This window comes from Odontesthes bonariensis, chromosome 15 (genome assembly GCF_027942865.1).
Source record: "Odontesthes bonariensis isolate fOdoBon6 chromosome 15, fOdoBon6.hap1, whole genome shotgun sequence".
NCBI lineage: Eukaryota > Metazoa > Chordata > Actinopteri > Atheriniformes > Atherinopsidae > Odontesthes > Odontesthes bonariensis.
In genome coordinates this window covers 16573313-16585778 of record NC_134520.1, presented here as the reverse complement: position 1 = coordinate 16585778, position 12466 = coordinate 16573313, and the positions used below count along the sequence as shown (strand labels likewise).

The following is a 12466-nucleotide window of genomic DNA, read 5'->3' as shown; positions in this document are numbered from 1 at the left end:
CTTTTTCTTCAGGATTTATAGATCCAGGACAGTGACATTTCTGATTTCTGATATGATAACCTGTGCTGCTTTCTCTCCACAAGGTGGAGTGGTAAGACTATACGATAATATATATATACATGTGTATATATATCAGTAGAGCTGAAATATTTTGTAACTTTGTGTTTGGATGAAATGATGAAGCCTAGAATAATCAACTGAACTGTTAGAGAGTTCGCGTTCATAATTTGACAACTGAACTTGCACCGCTTTCTAATGGGAGCTATTTGCATCAAAGTAGTTGCCTGCATAATATTCTTTTGTGGATCACCGAGATCTCAGTGGCACTTATGTGATTAAAGGGCTTTTATCAACATAATTATATTCAGAAATCATTGCTTTAATGAGTGAGTTGTAGTTACACAAAGATTGCATCTCTAAATACAGCAGTTTTCTGTGGTTATCAAATATCAAGACAGTTTTCATTGAACGTGGCATTCGACAGATATACTGTGCGATTAATCTGAGGGAAAAGACTGGTACAACCCCAGCGTAATGGAACAGATTTAAAGGATTATGTAACCACCATGGAAAACGTTAGAATGAGGGGAAATAATCACGAATGCTCTTTTTGTCCATTTCTGTTCACTCTTTCTTCTCAGTAACATCACTTGTTGAAAGACATGTTGCCAAGACTCGTTTCCTTTGTATCTCTGACTATGTTGACATACATACAGTGTGACTGAGCACACACCTTTAAAAAACTTAATCTGGTCAAGTATGGCGTGAACATTCAGTGCCAGTCATGCCTCCTGTATCCTGCCGTGTTGTGTTATTGCTGCAGTGTGAAGTAACTGCATGCAGCTTTACTGTGTTGCTTCCCAGAGAGCTCATTTTTACACTTTCCCTTTTGTTATTTTTTATGCACATTTTCTATTTGCCAGGAAAACTGTCAATTCTGTCCACAAATTTTTCATATAAATCATATTTCAAATAAAAGATGATTTATTTTTCATACAGAAGCAAGAAAATCCTCAACTTGGGTGTAGAGATGCACAATTATATTGTCATCATCTGTATTAGCCTTTGGTTGTGATTATTGTCATTACCTGAGTGAAACTCATATTAGACTGTTAAAGCTCAATAAAAGATAGTTTTGTAATATAGAATGAAGAGTAGATATAAGAGTACATATTCCATGTTTTGCATGTAAGTTGAAGCAGTGCCCATGTTTTATTCAGAGATTGTGTACATTTGAAAGTGAATCGTCATCTTAATGGTAGGTAGATATCAGATTATATGATAAACTAAATTCATATAACGAATCAAAAGTGAAATGGCTTCAATAACTTGTGATTTATCATATATTTAATTCTAAGTTGTAGCTAAGATGGAAGCAGTTAGTTGCATTCAGTCGTTTCCAAAACCCACAAAATCATTATTGCGCATTAATGAGGGTGATTGCAAGATGTTTAATTGCTTCATTCCTCCTCCTCCTCCCCCTGACAGGGCTTCAGTTGCCTGAGGCACTCACATAGCACTTTGTTGTGTCATTCTGGACAGTGGTTCTGATGCTCTCTAGGATCAAGCCTCCCTCTTTGTGCATAGAGTACAGTCTCAGGGTGCCGGACTTGGGTTGAAACCATCCATGCATTGTTAGGAGCTTTCTTTCCCAGACATTGTTCTTCCCATTTAGCCCACTCCTGACCTACCGTAGGTACTTGGCTGTTTTTTGACTTCTTTGAGGCCTCTTCTTGTTTCTATTTGCTTATTAGCCTATGAGGCGTTTGTAGCTGTCCTGAACATCTGCTATGTTGCCTTTGGGTAATTCACCCTCTTCAGTTGTGATGCAGAAAATGATGTGATCACAAACAGAATATTCTTAGTATAAAAGCTGCTCCGCTGCAGTAACCTGCAGACTTTTAGAGTGAATCCCTTCTCAGAATGAATCCCATTGTGTCATCATTCGGAGCAGCATGACCTCGTTACTAGTTTATTAAAATGAGTTCAGGTTACCAAGACATGTCATCTCCCTTACACAAACACTATCAGTCACATTTCTGGCTCACTGGATAACTACAGACACCCACAGAGCCTGCCTGACAAAAAAAAATGACTCCAATAATTGCACGCAGCAGGTTTTATCATCTTTTCCAGCGGTTGAGCTGTGTGAGGCGATCACACGGTTGTTCTTGCTGTGTTTGTGGACAGCAGATGTAAAATGATGAGTAAACAGGGCTCTCGCTTTTGCGGCAGCTGTTGGGTCAGATGCCAAGTGATGGGCGACATGTTCGGAAGGAGCTGTTTGCACTGTCGCCGCTGGCTTCTCTCAGATAATGAATGAGTTACCCTTCCCAACCTGTGCACCTTTATTAACTTCGCTGGCATGTGTGCTTTTGCGTTTTTCATATCTTCCCTGTGTGTAAGCTTAATTCTTTATTACCACATTGTCTATACATTGCTGCTACAGTTTTAGAGAGGTTTATCAAGAGAAGCACAAACCTTTATTCATCAATTAATTTATTTCATTTACACGGCACAATAACACAGTAAAGATAAGACCATGAGCACTTACTTGTTACACAGCTCATGGCTACACTATTGCTTATCCCAGCTGATGCAAGCAAGTAGAAAAAAGAGTCACAGATAACAAAGATGATAAAGTTTTGTGAGAAATTGTGGCAGGGAAGCGTACACAGGAACAGCTTTCACCACCCAGAGAGGCTCTGCTGGACACAGAGATCCTCCCTGCTCACGCACAGAGAGGCAACACTAACCACAGTCAATCTGTGGGGCATGAATACAGAACAATCTGCTTTAACTGTATGTTTTTTTTTTTGTTTAATTCTTACAGCAATAACAACACAGGCAAGCTGTCATCTCCTTTCCTCTCTTTGTCGCTGGTGAGATAAGGTTCATCCTGGAACAGAGCAATAAACACGTAATGGTATCCTGTATCAAAATAAACAACCCCAGGGGCCACTTTTCAGTCTTCAGCAAAGTGGCCCAGTGGTACAGGAGAAAATAAAACCAAAAACCACAAAGGCATCTTAACTTTTCAGAGAACACAAAGAAACAGGAAACACAACTTTTCTGTTGTTCTTTTCTGAAATGTTTTCCATGTGTTTAAATACTCTTCACTTTTTTGTTTTGTTTTGTTTTCATAGCATTTTGGGAAATGTGGTTGCATTTTTAAATGCTGCTGTTAAATGCTACTCAGATGTTGTGTTCTCTGTTTCCTTTTTGTTCATCTGTTGTAAAGTGCACCGCAGGGCCAGCATACAAGAGCATCTGAGACTCGGTCCTGTCGGTTTCATCAGACAAATCCATCCTGTAAACGGATAAACAGGCGTTCACTCAGATAGCCGGCTGCAGAGGGAAGGTCCATGCTACGTAGAGGATGTGCTCTGATCACTCAAAGCTCACACTTGTTTTAACACCAGTGACACACACGTCGGACACCGCTGATATTCGCAGCTCACCGGCTCCATCCTGACAGGAAGGTGGAGCGGCAGCGTCCCCTTGGCTGGTGCTGCACTCATGAGAGGAGCTAAGGGAGTTGGTGGGGCTGAGCTGAACGGCCGTGGTGTCCTGCAGAGTGTGCTCGCTGGTCTCCATCTCAAAAACTGCTGTCCCCATCCCTATCAGCCCCCACTTCTCCCCTCCTTTGGCTTTATTAGCCATGTGGGCTGGAGGTCGTCTGCTCACCACACAGCAGGCTGTAAAGAAAGCCAGCGCTGTTAGTAAGAGGAGAGGCCCGATGACAATGGGGGGGTTGCCTGTAGGGATGAAAGTGCCAAAGGCGAAAGCTCCCACCAGGGTGATGTTGATTCCAGCTAGCATAATGCACAGGCCGCAGGCGCAGCACAGGGCCGGGGAGGGAAGGTTCTGGTGCCGCAGGGCACGCTGCTCTTGGATCCTCTTGGGAGCAGATGCCCTGGAGGTATCAGGTGGTACCATGTCTCATCAGAAGCCACTGATCAGATGCTGAGATGATGGGGCTGAAGGAGAGGAAATATGAAGCTGAATATATCATTTAATTTTCATTTTTCAGAATTCATCTGTGGCTACAATTCTTCACAACTATTTTTCAAATGTTAATTTTATCAGCGTTAAAAAAAAAAAAGAATAAAATTCAGAAAGGCAATTTTCAATAAATAAATAACGATTAGAAAAGTGATAAGTTACAAAGAACAAATAGCAAAGTGAAGTGAATAAATAGTGTCTCTAAAGTCACGTTGCCAGTTGTGCACAGAGGGAAAAGAATGACACAAACAACAACAACCAAAAGCCTAAAAACAATGATTCACCACCATTGTTAGAACCATTTTGAGTCACTTACCTTTTATCAGACCCGTAATCCCGTTGGATATTTGATCGCGTTTCGTTTCTCCATCGTGCTCTCAGGAGCCTCAGGGTAGATGTGATCTCTCGCTCTTGTGAAGTGAAAGAAGAGCCAGCCGGTGCTGCGCTGCTGATCACTGACCGCTGGGGGCGCTGTAGAGCCCGCTCCAATCAAACGCGGCTTATTAAGCGTGTGGGCACGGAAACCAATCAACATCTCACACACCGAGGGAGACACAGGCACGAATGTAACTACCTCTTAATTCGTTAAAAACCCATTACCTAATTATGAGAGAAGTTCGTCACGCAGGGCATTTTATGGTGTCCCATGCCTGAAATGAAAGCTCTCTCCTCTGCTCTCCAGGTAATTTATCAAGAACAGAGCATGTCAGAGGAAATCTGTCTTTCCACTCTGTGTGCAGCCACATACGTCCCCTTTCCTATCCTCTAAATCCTAATTTGGTACAAAAGGACCTTTGAATTTAACCATTTTATCTCTGATGGGTGAATCTTCTGAATAAGAGCTGGCGACAGACGGCAGTTGTCTGAAATGATGTAACACAAATAAGACGAGAGGTAAGATTTTTTTTTATTGAGAACACAACATGCCAATGAAATTGGCCCCACATATTAGAGCTTTATGCATAGGAGCTTTATGCATAGGACCCCTTTAGAGCCTAGTAGGACTCCCTAATTGCAAACCAATTACTGCATCTTATTTGCTGCCATCACAAAGAGACAGTGGAAACAAGTTCTTTTATGATTCATAATAGGAAAGCAGGGGCTTAAACATAACACGGCTGTTCCCTGATGTAGTCTCTGAGCAAATCTCTCTCAGTTCCTGCCAGCCTATGAAGGCCCGTTGTTGCTATAGGGATGAGTGTCCATGGCAACAGTGTGAACTAAGGTTTAACACAAGTTAACAGTATTAAGGGAAGTGGAGCTGATACATTGCCATCAGCGATCCCATTAAAACACAGACAGGATCCAAAAGTGATGAAACCAACTAGAAAATCATTTAAGGAAAAAAAAAAAGTTTCTTTGAAAATAAAAAAATCTAAAATCAAAAAGTTAAGATCTCAAACTCAATGAACTCAAGGAAATCTAAGACGGAGGATCCTTGGCTTGGTTAGTTCATCATTCCTTTCCTTGGCACGTTCACTGAACCACGAATACAAAACGTAATACAAATACTCTTATAAAAATAAATCCCTCCATTCACAGTATAGAATCCTTTTTTCCTCACCATCAAGTGTGACATCAGCAACAGACACATCCCTTTGAGTCTCCGTAAACTACCTAACAAGCTAAAATTAAATCAGTTCCCAAAGCTAAAAGTCGTCCAAACTGGAAACGACGCGCGACACAGAATCACTAAGACGATAAGAAACTTAGCAAGTCGTGTTGGATTCGTGGGGCAAATAAACTGAAATCCAATGACGACTGCAGTTACCCTTAAAAAAGGGAAATATGAGGTGTCAAAATCATTTCGCTCTACCAAGATTTACAAAACCGTTTTCTTCCCCATTTAGGTAAACTAAATTTTAAAAAAGCCCGTCTTAAAGTACTTAAGTGCTACAGGTAGCTTGTGTTGAAGTGAAAGCTACATGTATATAGTAAAAACTTCTATATCCCTTTGCTTAGTTCTACCTGTGCTCTCAGGTAAGTCATGGGTAGCTTAATGTTAAATGACTTTAACAGGTAATGTAGAGGAAACAACCCAGGCTTCTCCAAGTGTCATCCATTTCCATCCATTAAATAAATCCTCAAATTACATACACATACGTCATTTTTTTCCCCCCGCCCATCAGTAACTTAAGAGTTTTTAAATTACCATAAACCATTTCACAGCTGCACGATAAGACAAATAAAATCTACTGAGATAAGAAAATATTGCAATTGGACAGCAACAGCTGCACAGCTGTCTTGCCCCTCTAAAACGCTGTTTTGGTAATGATATGTATTTAAATAGGAACTGCTGGCATTAAGAGAGGTTTGTGTTGTTTTAGATCATCATAGGCTAAATAAATACATCTGTGAATACTTTATATTCATTTCTAAAAGCCAAAGCTATTCTCCCAGGACATAAGTCTTTGTTTAAAACTCAGACGGCTTAAAAGTGTTTTCGATTAGGGGGTGGAAGCCGAGGATTAACTGTCCCTCTGGCGCTCATACTCGGTCTAGATGATGAGATTACTGGCCATGTAGAGGAGCTTTAGCACCAGAAACAGTTAGTCACCTGTGGTACTGTGCGCCCGATCAAGGCATTCCTGTGAAAACAGAAATGCACTCAAAAGGAGCAGGCGGCAGCCGAAGTTAAGTCAGAAAAAACATGACGAGGGGACTCGCGCTGCTCTTTCAGGCTGCAAAGTCGTCGGAAGCGGGCGCAAAATCCCTGCTGCGCAGAGCACTGGACTGTGCCCGTCTGCGGGCCAGTCGGGAGTTGGAAGGAGGCGAAAGCCTCATGGAGCAAACGATGGCCCCGACGTCCTCCTGCTGCTCGTCGTGCTGGGACAGCTGCCGGTTGAAGGCGATGGCTTCTGCTGCAAACTGGGTCAGGTCTTTGGTGCTGCTGTTCCTACACCGAGAGGAGGCAGAGCATTTAATGAGAGACCCATCTACCCACTCCAGAGACATATTTTCTCAATCCTTCCCCTAATGAGGCTCTCCCTTTAATGTGGCTTTGCTTCCTCGATTTAAAATGCACCATTTTTGTTTCAAAGCATCTTAGAAGCTCACAAACTTGTAAGACAAACCTCTGTAGAACGCGAGGGGTTGGAAGACCTCTCTCCGGGGCGTTCTGTAGGAAAAGCAGAACAATTTACTCAAAGTTTAAAATAACACATGAATGACATTAGATTTAATACAGGGGAGGCAAACACGATCAGAGTAACAAGTACAAAACAGCTGGTGCAAAAAGACTTGATGATTAACCCACCCCTTGCACCCAGGGGTGCTTGAGGACCTGAGCAGCACTGAGGCGCAGAGTGGAGTCCCGGACCAACAGCTTGGATATGAGATCCTTGGCGCCTTCTGTGATGTGAGACCAGTCTTTGTCCGGAAACTCGTACTTGCCCTGCTGGATGCTCTCAAACAGGTGACTCTGTAGAAAAGATGTCGTCCGTCAGTGTACAAACCTTCTCCAAGTAAACATCTGGATCACAATTAGAGCCCCTGAATGTCACGCAGTGGGGTTACATGCTACTGAAAGGATCGGATAATTGGCTAAATTACAATAAGACTGAGTTATTAAGTGCATGTAGACACCTTAATCTGACAAGAAATTGGATCGGATCGGATTATTCGCGATCGGATTAAGACCCCGAGATAACTCGGTTGAAAGTAAAATTAAACGTGTTTGCAGACGGGTGAAGCACGTGGTGAATTAGACTTTGCGTGCTGCGCATGCTCGAGATTTTTTCCCGGGGTCGTGAACCGGAAGTCGGAAGAGACGATATTACAATTGTTGTCGCTGTTGGAAAGAAACAAACAACGCGATGAAGAATGCGCCGTTGTGTATGCCGTTAGTGCAATAAGCAGCTCATCACAAACGAAAAGCGGGACGTAGCGGGACGTAGCTTCATCTTCCTCATCGTATCGGGGTATGATTTGCTTTGTGCCTCCGATTCGATTCATTCACCGCCATATATCCAAGGATAATTACCCCTGCTCAACTCACTCTTATTGTAATTTAGCCAATTATCCGATCCTTTCAGTGCCATGTAACCCCACTGAGTGAGCACCATCTGAAATGAAAGCTGCTAATAACCAAGAGCCGAAACACATCGTGACTAAACAAAAAACTGTTGAGGAACCAAGCTCTCGTCTGAGAATACCTTGACTTCTCGAGTCAACCGTACGAAGTTAACTTATATTTGGTTTGCTATCAGAGAAGACTATAAAAACCAGAAATTACTCAGACTATCAAAGTTGAAGATGACTTAAATATTGATGCGCACTAACCGGTTTTTATTGATGTATTGATAAAAATTGGGAAACACTGCATTCCTCAGACTGTGCTGGACTCTAACAAACTGCAGCCTCACGGAGGCCGATGAGACGAGCGTACCTGGCACGCTCGGCACGCTTCTCCCCGGTCCCAGCCGCAGTTGGTGCCGCAGTGGCCTGTGAAGGGGGGGCTCCCACTCAGCAGGATGTAGAGGATGACACCGAGACTCCACAGGTCACAGCGCTTGTCGTAGAAGGAGGCCTCATCGGTGAACACCTCCACTACTTCTGGAGCCATGTACTCTGCTGAGCCACACTGAGAGGGTGGAGAGAAGACTTTTTTTCCCCAAAACACAGAAGAACCAAATCGGCACTTTGAATCGTTTTTAGGTGTGTGTGTGTGTGTGTGTGTGTGTGTGAGAAATGTCCCGTGTCTGTTACCGGTGTGGTGAGCTCTGGAGTGGTTATGGGAGTACAAGCACTGCTGAGCTTTACTCCACTCCCCAGATCAAAGTCACAGATCTTTACTGGCGACACCTGTGTGGAGAGAAACACACACGTTTCGTACCGTCTTGGTCAATACCTTAAGGGATAACTAATGTCCTTCTGAAACCTGTACTTACTTGATCGGTGTATTCGCAGAGTATGTTTTCCAGTTTAAGGTCTCTGTGGGCGATTCCTGTGGAAAGAACAGAAAAAAAAAGAAAAAAAAAATCAAAGCTCCTCTCTTTGGACTTTGGTAAAAAAAAAAAAAAAAAAAGGTTGTTTGGAAGCCAACTTACCCTTTGTGTGTAGAAAGTCAAGAGCTTGGGCAATGTCCCTGACTACCTTACTGGCCTCCAGTTCATCAAAGTGCTTTCGATTCTGGATGTGTGTAAGAATGGAGCCTGTAAGCAGAGAAAAAAGATCACCTTCTGCTATCTTCATTTATACTCAGTCATCCTAAAAAATAAATAAATAAATAAAAAATAAAAATAAAAAAAAAACTGGGTGAACGAGTGCAGACGGCAAGATTCTTGTTGTATTCATCCAAACTTGCCTCCGCGCAGCTTTTCAAACACCAAATAAAAGCAGGAGTTGTCTTCAAAGAACTGGATCAGCTCCAAAATGTTTCTGCAAAAAGGTATTTTCGAACCGATTAGAATCTGTATTTATTGTGCACTCATTTCAGTGAAATAAAACAATGGTCGGCTTGAATGCCCTCACTTGTTTCCTTGACACTGGTAAAGAGTCTCCACTTCTCGAAACACTCTGTTGCGGCTGTGCCCCGCACTCTTTTCAATGATCTTTGCAAGACAAAGCAAAGAAACCAGGATTAGTCTTCCCCCTTTTTTAAATTTCGATGAAATATAAACGCCTGGTTTAAATGCCTAACAGCAATAAGCGTCCTCACACACCTTCACAGCGAACTCTTGTCCATTCTGCAGGCTGACACATCCTTGGACTTTGGCATATGCCCCCTGACCGAGTACCTCGTCTGTCAGTTTGTAGAGATCTGAAGGAAAAGAGTTTGCAGCTGAGGTTTATCAAGTGGAAAAGAAAGGTTACACCGTCCTGCTTTTGTGCACACACTGCATGACTCTGGCTAAATAAATAGATCTGTAGTTGGATACTTGAATTATTTATCCAATTAAGAGTTTCATTTGCAGCAGCATTAAAACCAATTTCACCATCTTTGTGGCCGCTGACACGTTCCCCTACAGTTCCTCCTCACTGGCAGCTGAGCACACAGCACAGAGCAGCTGCTGTCAACAGCATAAAACTAACTCAACATTGTTTTTATCCCAGTGGCTTAGAAAAGTCTAATCGTGTGACCTTTTTAGGAAAGGACTGCAACTGTATACAGTGGCAACTTCAAAATATGCAAAGTTTTTTTTTTTTTTCTTAAAAATAATGGTCATCACACTTCTTATGAAACACCAGAAGGAAGCTGGAATCTGTGTGCGTTTTGTGTGAGTGAGAGACTGGGAGCTCACGCCAGCCTGTCTCACAGTCATAACAGCGCGAAGGGGAACAATTGAAACTGCGCAGCTCGTAATTTATTTGTGTCCATCTAGCAAGCAGCGCGCTGCCCTCTCATATAGCTCCGCACTTCGCTGTCGCTTCCTTTTTCATAAAAGCAATCGCTCAGACACAGCGGTCCTGAGCCAATAATGGGGATAAGTTGCACAAACAGTAGGTAGAGATCTGCTTCTGACATGAAACGGTTGTACAGCTTATAAAATAATATATATCAAAGCATCAAACATAAAGATATGAAAGACGGAGAGCTGCACGGGTGCCATGTACCATCATCACTGTAGTGCGCCGATTCGACCACAAACTTTAAACACGGGACACTTGAAGGCAACAAGACCTTTCACCGCCATCAGTTATGATGATTCAAAACACTGCAAGTCAATCTGAAAGGAAGCAATTTGTGTGCAGCTCATATGTTGCGACACTGATCTATCAACCAAAAAGAAAAACAGAAGAAAACATGCAACCCGTAAAATTCTTGTCTTGTGACAACCCGAGTTTCAGCCTTACCATCAAAAGTGCCGGTGGAGCTGTCGGTTGCTCTAGTCCTTTTCTTCTTCTTTCTTTTTGCTGCATCTGGGATGTTCACTGGCTGGCTCGCCTCGACCTCTGGAGCAGCACAGGGGTGCATAACGAATTTGTTAAAAAAATATATACATATACACAACTCAAAGATGCTGTGAAAAATAAGAAATAAGCCTGCTGGTGTACCTGCTGGGCCTTGGGAGAGGTGCAGTCTTCCCTCTGTGGTGTTCCCATTCTCCTGCATCCCCCCTCCTTGGCCCACAGCCAGGGAGTTACCCTGTGACAGAAAGACGGAGGCCGCATGAGAGGGACGGGGGGGAGGGAAAGTGCGAGAGTAGTCAGAGATCAGGTGGTGGTACAGCAGAATTCTCCCGCTTTGGACTGATTGTTAAATACTGATAAGTAAGCACTGTGCACTTTTCTGAAAAGAGTCTCTATTGATAGAACACTGTTCTCTAAAAGTCAAAACCACGTAGGTTTTGAGATTGAAAAAAAAATTAAATAAAAAAAAAACAAGTCCCACTGCAATTATATGTTTGTATCCCATAATAATGACAATCTTTGTCATTCTCTTCCCTTGTGGCAACCCGCCATAACAGAGGGCTGATGAGAGAACAGGAAACATCATTACGGGCCTTATCTTACCCTGGATATTACCAGAAGCGTTTACGCAACCATTGATGGTGCATGACTCATGCAGAATGATGAAATTTCCAGGTTTCCAAGCAGATAACTTTGACAGTGCGTGAACTACTTTCTGGCAGGAAGTGAAATCAGGGGTAATAATGGAGCATATCAAACCTGGAGAGAATGCTGGATGGTTTGCAGCTCCGTCATCACACTGTGCCTCACCATATCTGCCAACTGAGGGTACATCACAACAATATTCAGTCAGGAACACACTGCAGAGACTCCAATATATGAAAAAAAACAAAAACAAACGCACAAGGTGGTGGTGAGTCTGAGCTATTATAAACACACCAGAGTGTCACTCACCCACGTACGTCACTTCAAGTGTACCAAAAAGTAGTTTCGATAATATATTTCTTAATCATGTAATTATTTTGTGGCACATTTAGTTTCGGTTTGGCTGTGGTCAGTGAAAAAACAAGAATTCCATATACTATACAGTTTAAAATTTGTAGGTTTTAGCCTCATACCAAGTAAAAGTTAGCAACAGAACTGGAAAAATCAGTTAATCAACAGTAATCAACTTGCTCTTAACATAAGAAATGTTATTGCAAAAATCCACCGTTATGTTGACAGTACAATCTGTAAAAGATTCGCAATAAGGCCAGAGTCAGCGTTAGCTGCTCTCTGTGGAAAAGCAGCTTATGTTATTGTCCTTAGCCCCAGCTGGCTAACTAGCTAGCTAGCATTTGCCGCTTGTACTATCGATAAATATCTTTTTGCTTGTCTACATTTCGACAACGATCAAACAGCGTCCACATTAATCTAGAAGTACAAAAAAAAAAAAAACTCAAACCTGGGTTCCACACCAGCCAAATCCCTTCTTGTCACAGTCTCTGCCAGCTGATGTAAGCTCCCATTACAAACTGAGATCAATCAGTCAGACGACCAATGACGCACAGGGCGCGAAACACATCAACAGACGTTAGCCCCGCCTTCTTCTGCATTTTTCTTTCTCCCA

At 42.6% G+C, this 12466-nt stretch overlaps 2 protein-coding genes across 2 annotated transcripts; both read right to left on the bottom strand.

Moving 5' to 3' along the window:
• Positions 1 to 2805: 2805 nt before the first annotated feature.
• Positions 2806 to 4435, bottom strand: LOC142399794 (transmembrane protein 275-like). Its single transcript, XM_075484335.1, has 2 exons — positions 4322 to 4435; positions 2806 to 3980 (listed from the first exon to the last, which is right to left on the bottom strand). The coding sequence occupies exon 2, from the start codon at positions 3937 to 3939 to the stop codon at positions 3391 to 3393; it is 549 nt and encodes a 182-aa protein (XP_075340450.1). The 5' UTR covers positions 3940 to 3980; positions 4322 to 4435; the 3' UTR covers positions 2806 to 3390.
• Positions 4436 to 4895: 460 nt separating this feature from the next.
• mknk1 (MAPK interacting serine/threonine kinase 1) lies at positions 4896 to 12411 on the bottom strand. The gene is made up of 14 exons (XM_075485229.1): positions 12302 to 12411; positions 11617 to 11679; positions 11002 to 11092; positions 10801 to 10899; positions 9669 to 9766; positions 9478 to 9557; positions 9311 to 9384; positions 9054 to 9158; positions 8895 to 8950; positions 8713 to 8808; positions 8393 to 8587; positions 7262 to 7426; positions 7080 to 7123; positions 4896 to 6901 (listed from the first exon to the last, which is right to left on the bottom strand). Exons 2-14 carry the CDS (start codon positions 11668 to 11670, stop codon positions 6682 to 6684), a joined length of 1377 nt encoding a protein of 458 aa, XP_075341344.1. The 5' UTR covers positions 11671 to 11679; positions 12302 to 12411; the 3' UTR covers positions 4896 to 6681.
• Between the last annotated feature and the right edge of the window lie 55 nt (positions 12412 to 12466).